Genomic DNA, 18,111 nt, shown 5'->3' with positions numbered 1-18,111 from the left:
AGAACTTCAGTTCGATGTTTCTCAGCGTAACATCGGGATGGTATAACCTACATTGGTATTATTTTAATTCAATTGTAACACGACAATACACTGGCCACCCAGGCAGCATAGCTGATTTCGGGTGCCAAACAGTACAAAGATTAACATACACAATATAACATACTAATACAATAGACTAACAAGTACGACATTAAGCTAAAATCAATCAATTAAAAGTATAAACTTTGAATAAAGTATTCAATCAAGATAATAATATGCTGTTTTGGAGGTCAGAGGTCATGGACAATTAAATATAATACAATATGTGAGTAAGTATATAACGAAGATCATATGAGGTTAACTTAATGTGATATCTCTGGAAGGACTATCAAAACGTTTTGTGGTGGAAATAAATGTTTCAAGTGCCTCAAATAGTTGTTTATTTGTGTGAATGTTACAGCCTGGTACATTGGTATTCACCATTTTTGTCGTCCCTTTCTTTTTTTCCGTCCCTTTTCCTTGTGTCTGTTAATTTTCAGTGTGGTTCTGAAAAAAAAATTCTGTGAAAAATATTCCAGGTAGCCCATTGCACATTGCTTCGGAAACACATATCTGTGGAAAATGCTGTTATTATGAGAAAAAAAGACGGGAGGATTGAGGAATACAAGCTTTCATTGGAGATCTACAATTATTACACCTTCATGGGTAATAAACATAGTAGGATCTAAGTTCTCCACGCCTGGGAAAATTTGTTGGAAACCAGTAAATAGTCCTGTCGTTTCTTAACAAAACTGTTATGAACAAGAAACATACATTTATGATGTAGATGACTTTGAAAGTCGTTTTACCTTACAAATGCATTAAGAAAGGCACCGATATTTCTGAGGTTACACCAGGTAAAGAATGCAGGTCATAGTTCATGCATGCGTGCCCTAACTGCTTTGTCTACTGCATTTTGGCCTTGGATAGCTTCCGGTGGCGTCAGACCACAAGGACGCGAATTCTTTGTCTCTAAAAGGACACATAGTATGGCCTGATTGTAGACCACAGACTTCAAGCAGGGCACACTAGACCCACATTTGCTGCTTTTGATCTACGATCACAATGCTGTTTAACACAGCGAGTTGTAACGAAGAGCTCTGTTAGATCGTGGCTATATTTAACACGATTAGTAGTTTTTGAATACATATCTTTGATTGTTTGTAGGAAATTACCCCCTTATACCTAACTGGTTCAATTTGAAGAGCAGACCGTTTCTCCAGATCGAATCAAAAGCTTTGCTAAAATCTACAAAGCATTCAAAAAGTCTAGAGTTTTTTACTAATATACTTACTGACTAAGGTACTTAATACAAATAGGTTATCTGTTGTTCTAAAGTTTTTTTCTAAAACCTGCTTGGTGGGGTTTGAAAAGACTATTGTTTTCTGCAAAATTAACTAAGCGAGTGTTTAAAATTGACGAGAACAATTTACCCAAACAGGTGATTATGGAAATGCCCCGGTAGTTGTCTGGAAGAGACGGATAATGAGACGTTTGACCCTGCTGTATCGATGTAATCATACCAGTCGTCGGACGACTTCTTCACTTAAGACAAAAGGCGCGAGGGCAAATAAGGTTAGCGACAAAAATGGCCGTTATCGTCGGCTGGATAACTGAGTCCGTCCGGGAGATTTTGCAGATCTCTGGGCTGACTCTGCAGTCTTTTCTCGTTTTCTCCACGGCTCTTTTCTTGGCATGTTTCCTCTTGAAGCGCCGGAGAAACCTGCCTCCCTACCCGGCAGGACGCGTGCCTGTTCTCGGGCACCTCCTCGCCTTGGGCCGAGCGCCTCACCTCAAGCTCACGGCGTGGAGGCGGCAGTACGGGGACGTCTTCACCGTCAGGATGGGGATGGAAGATGTGGTGGTTCTGAACGGCTACACTGCCGTCAAGGACGCGCTCGTGGACAGGTCCGAGCTTTTCGCCTCCAGGCCGCCAATTTACCTAGCTGATATGATTCTTGGTTTTGGAAAAGGTAAACTTATATTTCATTATATGCATACGCTTTTCCTCACTGAAGTCGTGCAATAGGTTTACAGCCAAAAATAAGGTCATTTTAAGGACGTTCGTTGATACTTTTCAAGTCTTGTGACAGTAAAGGTCGGCTGCTGTCCTACCATCAGCATGTATTTTGCTAGGAAAATTCTCCGATCACAGGACTTCCAACACTGGCTACCGCCCAGGAGGGGCACCACCACTGAGCGCACCACTCGTTCCAGTAATAAACTGACTCTTACCAAATGTAGAACTGACCGGTACAAACAGAGTAGCGTCCCATATATGATCCATCTCTTGAGCAGTCACTGTTTGTCGTAGACACAGTATGTTAAAGACACAGTATGTTAAAGACGTTGTGAATAATGATGTGGGTATTTGTGTTAATACCTGTGTAAATAAATGTGTAATGAATTTGCATGTACAACTGGACGTAATTCAGCCCTTGGCTGCAAAGTCCACGTTTTTAATGAATAAAACACCATTTGATTGATTGATTGATTGATGATATTACATTAGATACATGATGAGGTATGTATGATACTGAATTACAGGTTCAAGACGTATTTTTGTTCCTGCAGGCATAGTTGGCGCACGCTGGGGACCCGAGTTCAGACAGAGAAAGAGGTTCGCCACCGCCGTCCTGAAGAACCTGGGCATGAGGGTCGGAACTGGCAGCATTGAGGAGAAAATCCGAGAGGAGGCGAGCTGTCTCTGCAACAGGGTAAGACGAAACCAACCTTTGAACCAAAATCCGAAACTTTTCCGCTCGAATATTCCATTAGCCCGGGTACCAAACCTGTGGTCGGCTTGGCGGTAATTTTTCGGCCCCGGCCTTTACCAAGCACAGGCGAGTTATGCCACGGACCTATCTCCAGCTGGTTTCCCTGTATCCGCTGACGTACTTCATGTATTACGCTTAGTCTTCTTTTGCCGCCGACCCAACATTAATTAAATTACTATTGTTCGAATCTGACAACAGATAGAGAATGAAGTGTTTGTGTTCTTTTCAACGTGGAACATGTGGTTTGTAACGTTACAGCATCAGTATAACGTTACAAACCACATATTCCAATAAATTCATTCTCTATTTGTTGTCAGATTCGACCCATAGTAATTTAATTAATGTTACCCCAACACCTCAAACACACTGAAAAACAAGCTGTTTAACGTCACCAGGATCATTCCGGTGCCTTCCTGTCCTATGCAAATGAGGTTTAGACCCCTCTTTTCGCAATGCATTCTGGGGATGGGAAACTGGTGAATGGTTTTGCAGATGTACAAATTATTGTGTTCAGATTGCAGAATACAATGGAAAGCCTTTTGACATCGCTCATGACGTCACAGTGACAGTTGCAAACGTCATCTGTTCCATGGTGATGGGGAAGCGGTACGACTATAAGGACGAGACGTTCCGGGAACTTTCAGAGGCGGTTGCCGCGATCATGGCAGAACTTGCAGCTGGAAGCATCATCAGCGTCTTCCCTTTTCTACAGTTTATTCCCGTCGGTAGGTAGACTACTTGAATGTTTTTTTATAGATCATATAAGCTAACATACATTTGTAATTAGCTCATACTATAGACACTATCACAACCAGGACTGACAGATACAAAAAAAGCCCAATCCCTTGCATGGTATCCTTTCTAAACAGGACAAATACGTAAAGAATAGCATCACAAGTTCCACTGACCGCTACTTTATTGTGACACAGGAATTGATTTATGATGATGATTTATTTATTTATGATGACTATTCTTTTTCATGTATGTTAAAACTTGTGTGATATAAGACATTAATGTAAATATCTAAATTCGTTGAACCAGAGTGATATTATATCAATCTGTAGATTCCGATATGATTGTAATTTGTATTTCCCTACTATTAATGATTTATATTGTAAACAAACATCAGAATTCAGCCCTGTATGTCAAGGCTGCGAGATATGTTGTTGATACAAATAAACCAATAAATAATAATAATAATTGGGTAAAATTACCCTTTGAATAACATTACTATGAAGGTCTTGTAAATATGGCATTGGTCATTGATACGAGGGAATTTAGTGAGTGATTTTGCAGGCCCCAAACTGTATTTTTGTGTGACTATTCCCCGGGTGCTTTACAGTGAATAGAGCCGGCATCAATGCGTCAAAAGAAAACTTCAAGATCCAAAATGTGCTGAGACAGGAGATATCTCGCCATCGCGAGAACCTGGATCGCGAGAACCCGCGAGACTTCCTGGACTTCTGCCTGCTGGAGGTTGAGAAGCAGGAGAAGGTGGAGGGTCTGACGGAGGAGAACGTCATGTACATGGCCCAGGACCTCTTCTTTGCGGGAATAGAAACAACCACCAACACACTGCTGTGGGGTCTGCTCTATATGATTTTGAACCCGGACATCCAAAATAAAGTAGGCTCTGGTTTCCCTCATATTCTACGCTGTGGGTTTATGTCAGACAACGTAAAGCCTGCTGAGGCCACACCAATGTAATTTCGTTGGTAACGGATTTTTCTAGAAAAATAATGGAGCAGGCGGGCGAAAAAAATAAAAACAGGCCTAGGCATCCTATTATGGCCCAAAATGGTACGATAGGAGTCATGAAGTCAACACACCAGGCTGGTTCAAAATTTAAGCAATGAATTTTAAACATTTAATGATACCACTGCATTGAAAGATGGACTAACTTTAACAACTAGGAAGAAAATGACTGTTTTTAACTGTTCAGGGCCGGCAAAATATGAGCATTTTGCAGTTGATTCTGAATTTATTTTTTTTTTTTTTTTGCAAATCAGAAAAACCAATGAAGCGGGCGAATCCGTTAACCAAGAAATTAAATTGGTGTGGCCCAAAGATCACTTAAAATGTAGGCCTCTGTCCTTCTTTCTGAACTGCATGTTCCCTTTCTTTCACGATGATTCCCTACTGGCTACCTAGCATTCATTGTGACTTGTAGGGCAAATTACCATGTCTCATGTCTCAGTTCGCATGACACAAAAATATGACCTTAACTGATAGTAATTGACATAACTAGTAATACCTGGCTAACAGACCCATTTACAATAAATATGCACGGTTCTCCTGTTACATTCCAAATTTTAATGCCCTACCTTGGAAACGTCAGCACAAGCCAGTCCTGACAGGCGATTTGCATCTCTACATTTTATTTTTGCATATCTGTATTTTTTTTTCCTGAGCTGATGTCAGTTCAGGAAAAAGCACAGAAATCCCAAATAAAACAGAGATGCAAATAGAGATGCCTGAAGTGAGCAATTGGAAAGCTTGCTAGAGAGTCCACTTTTAGAAGGCCGTACAAGGTCAATTTCTCAGTCATCATGATTGGAACAAACTTCCAGTGACTTTATATTTGTATGTATGACTTTTTTTGGTGTCATTTGGTCTTTAAGACTGACTTCAATACAATGTACAGTACCTTTAACAGGTGCAGCAGGAGCTTGATGCCGTTGTTGGTGAGGGTCTACCCACCCTGTCCCACCGTTCCCAGCTGCCCTACGTGAACGCCTGTCTGCTGGAGGTCATAAGGATCCGGTCCCTCGCACCTGTTGTTCACCACGCCACCACGGAGTCGGTCAAAGTGCTGGAATATGTCATCCCTAAGGGAACCCAGGTATTGTTGCTTGTTTAAAGTTAAAACCTTTGGTCCAACACAAAAAATTCACCTAGAGCTTTCGACCAGTCACTCTGGTCTTCCTCAGTAGACTGACGTGGCTTCTTTGAAGAGTGACGTCAACACTGGGTCAAAGGTATCTGGTAGACGATGTCGGCCCCCGTCGCGGTTCAATGAAGGGTGGTGGGCCCTGATGTATATGGCTTCCTTCACACCTCTCAAGAAATAGTCTAGTTCAGTGTCTAAAATCCTTACAGTGTCAAGTGAAACAAAAGGTCCGGGTGGCTCTATGTGGATGCGTTGTGACACCTCTGAACTGGCAGAGCTTGGCCGTGTATGTTCTTGGAACCTGGCTTGTTGGACCAAAAGTTTTAACTTTAAACATGTAATAACTACCAACACAGATGAACTTTCATGAAGGTATTGTTGCCGTTCATAAGGTCACAAGTTCTTTTTCTAACGTTGTAAAAATGCATAAAAGTGGCCAAATGACTAAGATTTATCCGTTCAGAATCCTTTTAACCATATTCAGACCGTTTTTTTTTGTCATGGGACCGAAGGGGGCATTTGAGGCCCGCCCCATGTAACTCAATAACTACTAATCGTATGAAAACCAAAGTTTCAGAGGATAGTTTGGTCGTAAAATTACGTCATGCATATTGAAGCTATCCGCCATCGATATCTTAGATCGTCAATCTTGAATTTTTAAACTTAGATTTTTTCAACATACAGCCTAAAACACAATGCGAATGGACCAACGATGTTTATATGAACGTTTAATGTGAAAAAATACGTTATGATGAAAGTAAAGTTTAAAACAACATTTGTTTGTTTGTTTGAGCCTTGGTTACACCAAAGCTAGTAATATGGTCCGCCATCTTGGATTTTCACCAATGACGCCATTTCTATTCCAGGTTCTACTGAACCTGTACTCCCTCCACATGGACCCCGCCTACTGGCCTGATCCGGACCGGTTTGACCCCGGAAGGTTTCTGGACGCGGAAGGGAACGTCATCAACAAGCCTGACTCCTTCATGCCTTTTGGGGGAGGTAAGAGTTATTTAGCCTCCTTCGCATCTTGTTGGGCGTCTTGTTGGAGTTTTTGCCACGGAAACCTCTCCGTGGGAAAAACTCCCTCGGCAGCAAATCGTCCCTCGCGGCGGCATATTTTACTCGCGTCGCTCAGAGAAAAAATAACGCCGACGCCCAACAAGACTGCGAAGGAGGCTAAGAGTTATTGATATCATTATAAGAAAGTAAGAATATATACTTTCTATTTGACAGTGGCTGGTTATAAGTCAGCATTTTGTATTTCCAGGCCGACGTGCCTGTCTTGGTGAGCAGCTGGCCAGGATGGAGCTGTTCCTGTTCTTCTCGACCCTGCTGCAGTCCTTCACCTTCATGTCGCCAGAGGGCGCTCCTACTCCAACCACTGACGGCCTCTTTCGTCTGTCGTTGACCCCGCATCCTTTTAAGCTCTGTGCGATTCCGCGTTAGTTTATATATTCCCATCCCTAGGATGCATTGCGAAAACAGGGGTCTAATCTTCATTTGCATAGGACAGGAAGGCATCGGAATGATCCTGTTAACGTTAAACAGCTTGGTTTTCACTGTGTTTTGAGGTGTCGGAGCATTTTATGCTCAACGTTAATCAAATTGCTATGGGTTGAATCTGACAACAAATAGAGAATAATTTTTTTTTTAATATGTGGTTTGTAACGTTATAGTGGTAACGCTATACTGATGCTGTAACGTTACAAACCACATATTCCAAGTTAAAAAGAACACAAAAACTTCATACTCAATTTGTTGTCATAAAATGCTCCGACACCTCAAAACACAGTGAAAACCAAGCTGTTTAACGTCAACAGGATCATTCCGATGCCTTCCTGGTTTGACCCCTGTTTTCGCAATGCATCCTGGGGATGTGAATTGGCTAGATGTGCAGGAAATGACGCGTACGTGACTCGTCTTATTTGTCTGATGATGACGACAGCACCAAATATCTAAGATAAGAATTAGTGGTAGCATGTTAAAGAGGAAGGAAAAATTAGGATTACCTGCAACATATTCCTACTAGATCTAGATTCACCGCGACTTTGAGTCATTGACTGTCTCAGATTTATAATGACAGGACTTAAAATCGCTTTGCTTGTCCAATTCACAACTTACTTGTCTCACAATCCACGAAAGAAACAAGCAACGCATTTTCTGTAACAAAATATCAAACAACCTTTATGAAAACGAAGATACAAGTTTGCCACAAATATAAAAGAAAAATGGCTAAAACATTTACAGCAATACAGATCACCATACTTCATTGAAGCAGTAACTATTTTAGTTAATATAAACTATACAAACATGCACACCATAATTTAATTAGCCTGGTATCCAGCCTTGTTAGCTTTAGTCCGCTACCCAAGATCCGCTCCTCTTGTTGGGTAGCGGACTAAAGCTAACAAGGCTGGATACCAGGCTATAATTTAATAGAACTATAACGTTACATTTTATTAATTAAAAACGTCGCTAGCCTACGTGCAATAATCTAGAATAATGAGTGAAGTCTTATTCTATATAGATTAGTACACCGGTGAAGTATTTACAGCTACAATGTCTTTAGCTTGTCACAATCTGACAAGATGTAACAGCCTGACTCAAGTATTTTAGACTGTTCTACTACACAGTACTACACAGTACGATGAAAATCAAACCATTACGATACATTTATATCATCAAAGCTATTAAGATATATTAGGTTTTATTCTATATTAGATCTTATTCCATACTCCATTTCGTCTTTTTAAATACTTTGTACCATGTGCAATTGTCGCGCAATCAAGTTCTTCATGCATCTGTCTGTACAGTTTTTTTTTATTCCAACATTTCTTGGCCAAACGTGGCGACGGCACACTCAAGTTATATCAACTTATTTTATGCCGCAGAGTACAAATACAGGACAGGACAATACTGATTTTCACTTGAGCTAAGTGAGGAAGGTCGTGTAAAGTGCCTTTCCCAAGGGCACAAGATTGGTGGCATGTCAGGACTTGAACCCGGAACCTCTTGGTTCCGAGTCGAGCACTTCACACGCCACACGACCTCACTGGTTGTGTTTTACCTCGATTTGCATAGTTAATGTATATGGCGTCTGGTTTGCTCCAGGCTAGTGCGGTATTGTGTAGTAATGTTACGGTTCTCCTAAAAAATTACTTGTAACTATGTCCGACGCATCTATGAGAAATAACCCATGCAGCTTAATATGAATACATACTACAGTATGAATTCCACACAGACAACTATAGCCCAAAACTACAAATCGGGTACCTTTTGTTGATTATTTGGTTAGGTGCTTTATTTTGCACTAAACTTACAGCTGCGTTACGTATTGGTCCATTTTATCATATTGTCATATTACCAGTACCCTGCCCGGGGTTTAAAACTCCAGCACGTTTTGTGATAACAGGCATATACGTTTTCTTACCGAAAAAGATATAATATACATGTATATAACCCAGCTTTATGCGTATACTTTCTACTGCAAATCTGTAACATGAATGTTGTGTTAAATACTTGGTACTTTTGTTACGTATTTGGTTTTGTACTGTATTATATTTTTCGGTTGTTGTATTGCTTATGGAAGCTCTAATTCCATTTTGAAGTCTCTGGGCCTGATTTTCATGGATACCGACTTCAGAGAGACGGCCTTCTTCCATCTGTACCAGACCACACCCTCTAACCATCCACAACAGTCGTCTAAACCGCAACACGTCTGTCCGTAGAACTCTGATCTCCAGTCCTCCCGATCCTTACAGTTTCCGAGGTACTTTCCGTTGATGAAGGCACCTCCACACTCGAAACTATCCATGCTGCAGCTGCCGAAGGGCGTCCAGCGGGGGGTGCAGCCGCAGTGCCACCAGCCGTCGCCCCTCCCCCTGGCGCAGTTGTGGTCCTCCTTCTCGTCATTGTCCTGGTCTACGGTGGAAAACTTGACGCCGTTGTGCCCGTTGAAACTGTCGCCTGCCGTCCCGCTGTAGTTCCCAATGGACAGCTGGTAGTAGGCCCACTCACCGCCCACTCTGAAGATATCATACCGCGCGTATGCACTGTTTCCTTCCCAATCTTCCATATCAATCCGCAGGGTATAGTTTCTCTGGTTCGTCAGGAAGTACATGTTGTCCAAACCGAGCCAGTACTCGCCGCGGATTTTGCCGAAGCGGCGTTTGTACTGGTGCCAGGTCCTATTGAACATGACGGAGCCGTCCAGGCGTCGCTGAATGACCGTCCAGCCTCCTCCTGCCGTGGTCATGTCGCAGAAGACGTCCATGGAGCGGCGTTCCCTTCCGAGTTGGGCGGTGATGGAGTAGATACCGTCCAGCCGCAGGCCGCTGTGGTACAACTCGGCACAGTCCATAGCACGCGGGACCTGGGGCTTGTCTGTGGGATAGGGAAGAACGAGCGTCAACGACAACACACAACGGGATTACTGTGCGAGGGGGGTGAAAGAAGCCATCTACATCAGAGCATACCAACCTTCACTCGTGACGGGGGGGGGGGGCGGTACCGACTTCCGACGAACTTTAACCCAGTGCTGACGTCACACGTGGCTAAAAGTCACGTGTCCACAGCACTTGGGTCATAAAGCTGACGAAGACTGAGCGATTCAGTCGAAGATTTCTGGTGAGTTAATTTCTGGTGAGTTGGATTTTCTTCACGACAACGGTAGTTACGTCACATTGTTATGGGTCTTTGTACCCCTTGATGTGTTTTTTCTCATTTTATACCTTTTATGTTTAATCTCCCAAAAACAACCCTTTTGTAAACTGCAACAATTGCCATAGAACGGCCATGTTGCATTCAACGCATTTCAAGGCGGGAAACTGCAAAAGAATATCAAATATTCTGGATGAGGAAACTGTCTGATATTGACATAAACTGCCATTTTGTAGCAGATTTTCGTCATCATTTTATACTTAAAGCGTATGAAATAGCCCCAAAACAAGTTACGTGAGGCGTTTCAATATCTTTTGGGTACCACCCATTAATATATAGAACCAGCCTATGATACAAAACATGCAACTGTTTTCGAGCTGTCAGTGACATTGCATTTTTGTCTCACAGATATCAGTATGCTATGGGATAGGGTTAATTCCAATTCAATGTACAACATTAAAAGAATGACCAGAAAATTGACTTTGAAAATCCAGTTTTGCCACCCTGAAATTAGCCTGGGTGCCATCCCCCGTAGTATTCGCCCGCTCCCTAATGTCGCTTGCTTCCAGTGGTAAGCTAGCGACGTAGAGCGGGCGAATACTACGGGGGATGGCACCCAGGCTATCCGCAAATTGCATTGGAGGCCAATTACAAATGCAAGGAAAACTGACGTGCCTTCTGGATACAATAGTTTTCTTTTACACAACAAATTTTCTCACCTATAGTGTCGGACGTTTCGGTGTCTATCAGACACCTTCCTCAGAGCTTCTGACTGGAGTTCTGCTTTTCGCCGCTATCGGTAGGTGGCGCTTTTGAAACGTCAGCACTTTAGGTGAGAATAGTTGGTTGTGTAAAAGAAAACACCTGTATCCTATACTTTACCATCCTGAAAAAAAAACTATTTTCTGAGGTAACGTACCTTCTGTTGTCGTTAGTAGTTTGGACATAGTTGTAGCCCTTACAGGTGTAGATCTAGTTGTTGGTTCCACATCTTGAGGATTCTGTGATAGTGGCTCTTCCGAAGTATCGCCCTTTGAATCCGACTCATCCTGCTGTACGCCTTCTTTCCCTTGGGTTGACAGGAGGTTGCTAGGTCGACTACTTCCGGTAGGTGGCGTAACAGGACTGTCGCCAGCGGTGGTAGATTCTGGGTCCGAGGATCCCGTGTTTTCATCTTCACAGCGACATCCGTTGAACATCTTGTAAAGTTTAGAGACATGCTCTGAAGATAAGCAGATACGGAACAAACGAAAGTGTTAAACTTGCAACAGCACCGAATGATCTCCAAATGATCAGTTAGGCCACAGCAAGTAATTTTTATGGATGATATCAGCGCGCATTAACTTTCGCCTGATTTTGGGGGAAAAAACAAGAAATTTTGTTGCCTTCTGACAGTGGCCACCATGCCGAAAATGGGCAAAGACGTCTGTTGCCATGCCGGAAGATGGATGACAGATAACTATGAAGAGAGGAGACAAGAAAAGGCTCTGATTTAATGTTTTGTTTCTTTAATGTAGTGATATGCGATGCTGGCTGTGTATATGTGATGTTCCCACTGAATCAAAACCATTTGTACAATGATTAAGGTGAACATTTTAAAATGTAGAAACCTTGCTTTTTTCGGCCCGCCTTGTTTTTTTTCGCCCGCTCGCATTAGATTTGGAGTCTGCGGAGGATGTCATCTATAAAATTTACTTGCTGTGGCCTTATTGAGTAAAAACCCACCTAGCTATAGAATTTTTATGCATAATTATATAAGGAAAATCGACTTTTTCTTTCGCGTGTCATTCAATTGACATTGAAGTAGATTAGAAGACTAGTGGACTTCTCCTTACCTTCAAGTTTGTCCAGTTTCCGCTGCTGCTGCGCGATTGTAGACTTCAGGGCAGCATTCTCGTCCTGTAAAACTGTCAAGTAAAACAGTACCTCCGATTACTCTCATGTAGCTAGGGTAACGTTGGTTACAGTACGTACGACATGTTTAAGATTCATTATAACCCTCTTTAAACCTTCTTGCAAGAGGAGTTAAGGAGGCGGTCTACAAAAGAGCTCACAGACCTACCCTGAACAGAGACGGGGGGCGACACAAGTTATATGGCACATACGCTACTACGGTCACGTGTCTCGTTCCAAGAGTAGACGCGTCCATTTCGTGAACAAGGTTGATGGAGTCAACCGAAAATTTGGGATAAGTCTCAATTTTGTAGTCTAAGTGTGTTGGAAGTTAAAGCTCAGTTTTTATTTCATAATGACTTGTACCAATTCAACACAGATGAACTTTCATGATATGTATATAAAGGGAGAAAAGGCTTTTTTATACACCTCAGTCCTTGGTTGATAACTCTGGTACTTGAATGTATGACTACTTGTTTGTTCTTTTCTGAGCTGGTTTAGGTCTCAGTCATGTATACCGTTTCATTTCTTCGTATGGGCAGGTAAACAACACCTGCCACCAAACCCTCTAGCTAGTCTCTACCAGGCCTCGGGAGGCGGCTGAAAAGAGTAGAAGTTGCTAAATAAAGAGATAACATGCCAGGGGAATTTGTCCGCTAGAGAGTACAGTTTTTAAAATATCTAGCGGACCAACTCCCCTGGCATGTTATCTCTCTATTTGGCCAGCTTCTGCTCTTTTCCGCCGCCTCCCGAAGCCTGGTAGAGGCTAACCAAACCCTGCTCTAGCTAGTCACCGCACAAGAACCCATGGTATGACTGACCTTAGATCTACGTGCAATGCCAAATATTTCAGATCGACCATCCGTGGCTTAGACTCGGGCAACCCAGCCTAAGACATGGATCAAGTCTGCTTTCTGTCCCTTATCCAACCCGCGTCACTTCCTTTATAAACTTTTACTTTGCCAAACATTTCCCCTCAGGAGTTTAGGCCACACCAAGTAAATTTTATGGATGACGTCCTTTGGAGACCCTAAATCTAATGCGAGAGGGCGAAAAAAAACAAGAAGGGCCCTGAAAAACAAGATGCCTAGATTAGAAATATACTAAGAGACGACAAATGTTAGGACACAAATTGAGTGAGGTGACACAGTCTAACAAACAAGAAGTCTTTTATTCATCATCAAAACAGCAATAAATCAGATGGAACAGCAGTTGTCGTCCTGTCCTGTTTTCTCGTTACGGGTATCACATCAATCTGACGATTTGCGGCACTGTCGTGACTCTTTGGTCATAGTTACAGGAAGGGAATTTCTTGTTTTTTTTTTCCAGGAACAGACCAAAATCAATGCGCGCGCGGACGTCATCCATAAAATTTACTTGGTGTGGCCTTAGACATAAAAAAAAAACTTGCCTAAAAACAACTTAGTGACATCATGGGCACGATCGAGGTCTTCTGGTGTTTTTTTTAAATAGGACGCGTCAGTTTTTCTTCTGCTAAACATAGGAGAGAATACGTTTGTGATATGAAAAGTTTTTTCTCTCTTTTCAGGATATTTAAGGAAGGGATGGGTGCGACTGTTCATCCAATGCAATTTCAGGGTACGTGGCAGAACAAAAAATATTCCGGATGAGGGAATCTGTGTAATATTGACATTTATTACAATTTCTTGACGCATACATGTGTCATCATTTCATACTTCAAAATAGGCCAATACCAAGCTACTTGAAGACTCCCATTATTTTTGGTACCACCAATATATGGAGCCAGCCTACGATGCGAAACAAGCAACTGTTTTCGTCAGCGATATCGCATTTATGCCTTACAGGTATTTGTATGCCATTGAATAGGGTCGATTCAACTTACTATATTATAAAAATGACCAGAAAGTTGACTTTGAAGATCCAGGTTTGCTGCCCTGAAATCACTCTGAGTACCTTCAAATAGTATACTTCGTAAGTAGAGCCCTCGTGCGTTATATTTTATGCCCCAGTACTAGCTTTTACAAAACAACGACACGACTACAGGTACAAGTACGTGTATCTATTGTGGTGGTTTAAATGCTGTAGACCTGTCCTCGAGCTAAGCTGTACGCACCTAGCCGTGTGAGTCACAAGTGGCGTGGGAAAAACCGGCTCCAAATAAACGCAGCGACCCGAAAAACTCGCTCGGTATCTCTGACGCATGGTAGGACTACATAAGAAACTGAGCTCTCTGTCAGTACTACAAAATCATTCTGTTATAATGGTTAATTAAGAAATGCTGAAAGATGGTCCATGTATGCTAGCTTTATTACCTTCGCTAAGAGGGTTATGTTTTCAGAGGCGTTCGTGTGTGTGTGTGTGTGTTTGGAAACACGATAACTTAAGAAGGCTTTAATGGATTGACTTGATATTTGGTAGGTGGGTAGGTCTTGATGAGACCTGCAAATGATTAGATTTTGGACCCCCTAGCAGCTTCTTATGGTACTGTTGTGGAACTTCTGGTTTTGATATCTCATGATCCAGACATGCTATGGACATGACATTTGACATTTGATTGATGAGTAGCTCTTGTACTGGGGAAGAAGTGACGTGAGTTTGGGCCCCCTAGCGGCTTGCTCTGGAACTGCAGGAACGTTTGTTTGTCATTCTATCTTTGCTAAATCAACAATGTAATTTTGCAGATAGAGGCACCCAAAGCGATTTCATGGCAGTAAGACTGGATTTTCAAAGCCATTTTTTTTATTATTTTAATGCAGGAAATCAATGTAAAGTTAACTTTATTCCATAACATACTTATATCTGTGGGGCACAAATGCGATATAAGATGGAAAACGGTTCCATGTTTCGTCTCGTGGGCTGGTTCTAGCTACTAATATTTATTGGTGGTCCCAAAAATAAAGGGAGTCCTCAAGTAGTTTATTTTCTGATGTTTCAAACGCTTCATGAAATGATGACGAAAAGGTGCTATGAAATGACGGTAAATATCACTATCAGACGGATTTCCTAGTCCAGAATATTTCTTGTATTGCCGCCCTGAAATTAACATTGGACGCTTTTAAGAAAAATTGTAGCTGCTAACTACGACATTCTATAACGGCTTGACCTGGGCTCACTTGTATGTTGGCGCCTGGCGAAATGTTACCCATAAACACCATGTATTGTTAGGCCACAGCAAGTAATTTTTATGGATGACATCAGCGCGCGCATACATTTTCGCCTGATTTGGGGAAAAAAAATTTTGATTGCCCTTTAACAGTGGTCAACATGCCGAAAATGGGCAAAACGGCATGCCATGCTGGAAAGTGGATGGAAGATAAACATGAAGAGAGGAGGCTCTGATTTATTGTTTTGACTTTTATTCCTTTTATATGTTCCCACTGAATCGAAACCATTTCTACGATGATTGAAAACTTTCCTTTTTCAAAGTTGTTTCAGTGACAAATGGATGTTGTAATAGTTGGCAGAAAACGTAGCACAATACAGGTATCATTTCTTGTTTAACAGGGTTTATGATGTCAAAATTTGAAAACATAGGAATATTGTTTTTTTGACCCGCCTGATTTTTTTCGCCCGCTCGCATTAGATTTGGATTCTGCGGAGGATGTCATCCATAAAATTTACTTACTGTGGCCTTACTGGGCATTCCGAGATCATCTTATAAGATGTGGTCTGACTACTGTGGCGCCTTGCATGGCTAGCGTTCTGGTCATTTCTAATAGCCTCCTTTTCATGCGTTCCTGGAGCGGTTGGCTTTTTTTTTTGGGGGGGGGGCGCTTATTTGCAACTTTAATACGATTTTCTGTTCAAATGTAGATCGTACGCATTAGAACCTTTGGCCACCAACCCTTGAATGCCATTTTTTTCTAAGGTTGGCGACTACTACGTGCGATCTACGTTTGATCAGAAAATCGTGCAAGTTACAAATAAGCCCCCCCCCCTCAAAAAAAGACCGCTCCCTAAAAAAAAAAGATCCCTATCGGTGGCAAAAAGACAGCATCAAATTGGCCAGGCAGTATCCATTAGCCAGAGAAGGTCCGCGGCCACCGACGGGTGGAGGTAGCCACAAAAAACGGCCATATATAAAATAAAAAGGTAACGATCACTCCCCCACAACCTCTGCTTGGAGAGTAACATTTCTGGCTTGTTTTCGTGTCGCAGCGGTATTTTCAAAACACGACGCTCTGTTACCACCAGTCACAGAAATCTAGGGCGCCTGTCATTCGAGACTACACGTGGTGGAGCCACCTACGTTTCCATGGAAACAGGTAAACAAATAAACAAGAGGAAAATGCACAAACAACATACTCATCTAATTAAGTAGCGTAGCTAGTGCCTATACTAGCGCCTAAATGTGCCTATACTGTGACTGCTTTGTACATGTACATGTTTGTAATGTTAGTTGTATATTCCAAAAAGCAATTACTCTTAGTTGTATATTGTTGTGTTCAACTAATTGTAATTTTTATGAATGTATGCGCCAAGGGATACCTGAAAAACAGATAAATGGATCTGAGGTATGCCCTGGTAAAATAAATAAACTTGAAACTTGAAGTAAAGTAGCCTGAGGTAAGAAAGCCAACCCTTGGTGACTAAAACAAAATAACAACATAAGAAGCAAACAACAACAATGTATATGTCTATAAATCACGAGTGAAGACTTGTCTTAAAGGCATCCAATGCAATTTCTGGGTGGCAAAACTGGAAATATTCTGAACAAGGCAATATTTCTATGATGTTGACACATACTGCCCCACATTAGAAAATTTGAATCAGTATTTCATACCTTGGGCATTTAAAACTGCGTAAACAAGTCCTAAGATGAGTCCTATATTTTCAGAGTGGTACCCTAAAAATCAGGCCAGTGTCCTTCCAACAACGTTTTTCTGTCATGATTTTCCACATTTTTGTTCCACGAATGTCCATGCCCGTAGCCAGGGGAGGGGATTCGGAAGAACACCCCCACAAGGCTCAAAGGTCCACTTTTTGGTCCCCTTTTTATCTAAAGGTCCAAGATTTTTCTTTAAAACATGGACGATTCGTGTCACCAGCGAGGCTGGAATCGTAGGAAAACTGCTCACTTTGTCATTGACTGAAACGTTATCTCTGATTTTTTTTTCTTTGAAATCCTCTTTAAAAAAATGCATGAAATGCCATTTCAGAAGGTTCAATTTTCAAAATTTCCCGGGGGAGCATGGCCCCGGACCCCCCCAGGAACCTCGCCCCTTCGGCGCTCGCTGGTCCCTCAAACAGTGGGAAGACCCCCCCCTTCAAAATCCTGGCTACGGGCATGTTGTCGATATACACCAGGACAGCATTGTTTCAACTTAGTGTGTAGATACGTGACTAAAATACTGACTTTTGAAAAATCTGGTTTTCAAGCCTTAAAAACTGCATTAGGTGCCTTCAAGTCGTGACTTAAGGCACGTCTTCACTTTGATTCATGAGTTGTGACAGACGTTCTGGAAGCTTGAAACCATCCTATTGTATGATGTTGTGTCTGTCGTGCAACTATAAGGACTACAGATCAACCTTTTGACCGGTCTAACTCGCACATACAACGACACGCAATCTAAGCTTCTTTGAATCCAAGTCCCCGCTTAGTCATACATCCTGTCCTCAAGTCTTAAAACCTGGAGTGATGCCAACTTTCGAAAACATCCCAAGTGCCTTTGAATTTATTCCATCCCTTGAGCATTTCTTTTCTCCTTGTAGTAAAGGTAAATTTATTGCACAACAATTCAACAAGGTACAAAGTAAAGTGAACTGCCGTGCACGCGTGTGGTATAGTAAAGGGCGGCATCATATTTACGGATTGGCAAAGGAAGCGTAAAGATACAAAATATGTTTACGTCGTATTTAAGCACACTGAAAGGTGACGGAAAGGCGGAA

The 18,111-nt window shown here is 42.0% G+C and overlaps 3 protein-coding genes across 3 annotated transcripts in view; 1 reads left to right on the top strand and 2 right to left on the bottom strand.

Annotated features, from left to right (window-relative positions):
- Positions 1-1,535: 1,535 nt before the first annotated feature.
- LOC109476727 (cytochrome P450 2D6-like) lies at positions 1,536-7,193 on the top strand. The gene is made up of 7 exons (XM_019777729.1): positions 1,536-1,991; positions 2,593-2,735; positions 3,310-3,520; positions 4,138-4,421; positions 5,452-5,637; positions 6,552-6,687; positions 6,956-7,193. The coding sequence occupies exons 1-7, from the start codon at positions 1,607-1,609 to the stop codon at positions 7,132-7,134; spliced, it is 1,524 nt and encodes a 507-aa protein (XP_019633288.1). The 5' UTR covers positions 1,536-1,606; the 3' UTR covers positions 7,135-7,193.
- A 1,928-nt stretch (positions 7,194-9,121) lies between these two features.
- Positions 9,122-10,066, bottom strand: LOC109476732 (fibrinogen-like protein 1). Its single transcript, XM_019777737.1, has one exon. The coding sequence runs from the start codon at positions 10,046-10,048 to the stop codon at positions 9,269-9,271; it is 780 nt and encodes a 259-aa protein (XP_019633296.1). The 5' UTR covers positions 10,049-10,066; the 3' UTR covers positions 9,122-9,268.
- Positions 10,067-10,491: 425 nt separating this feature from the next.
- The window catches only part of LOC109476697, a 14,041-nt gene continuing 6,421 nt past the window's right edge, over positions 10,492-18,111 (bottom strand). Inside the window, exons 2-4 of the mRNA XM_019777704.1 lie at positions 12,183-12,254; positions 11,267-11,569; positions 10,492-10,514 (exon numbers count right to left, since the gene is read on the bottom strand). Coding sequence (XP_019633263.1) covers positions 10,492-10,514; positions 11,267-11,569; positions 12,183-12,254 — 398 coding nt within the window. The remainder of the gene's footprint in view (positions 10,515-11,266; positions 11,570-12,182; positions 12,255-18,111) is intronic.

Source organism: Branchiostoma belcheri, unplaced genomic scaffold (genome assembly GCF_001625305.1).
Source record: "Branchiostoma belcheri isolate BF01 breed outbred unplaced genomic scaffold, Haploidv18h27 scaffold39, whole genome shotgun sequence".
Classification (NCBI taxonomy): domain Eukaryota; kingdom Metazoa; phylum Chordata; class Leptocardii; order Amphioxiformes; family Branchiostomatidae; genus Branchiostoma; species Branchiostoma belcheri.
Note: the sequence above shows the minus strand (reverse complement) of the source record. Positions and strands in the feature narration are given on the sequence as shown.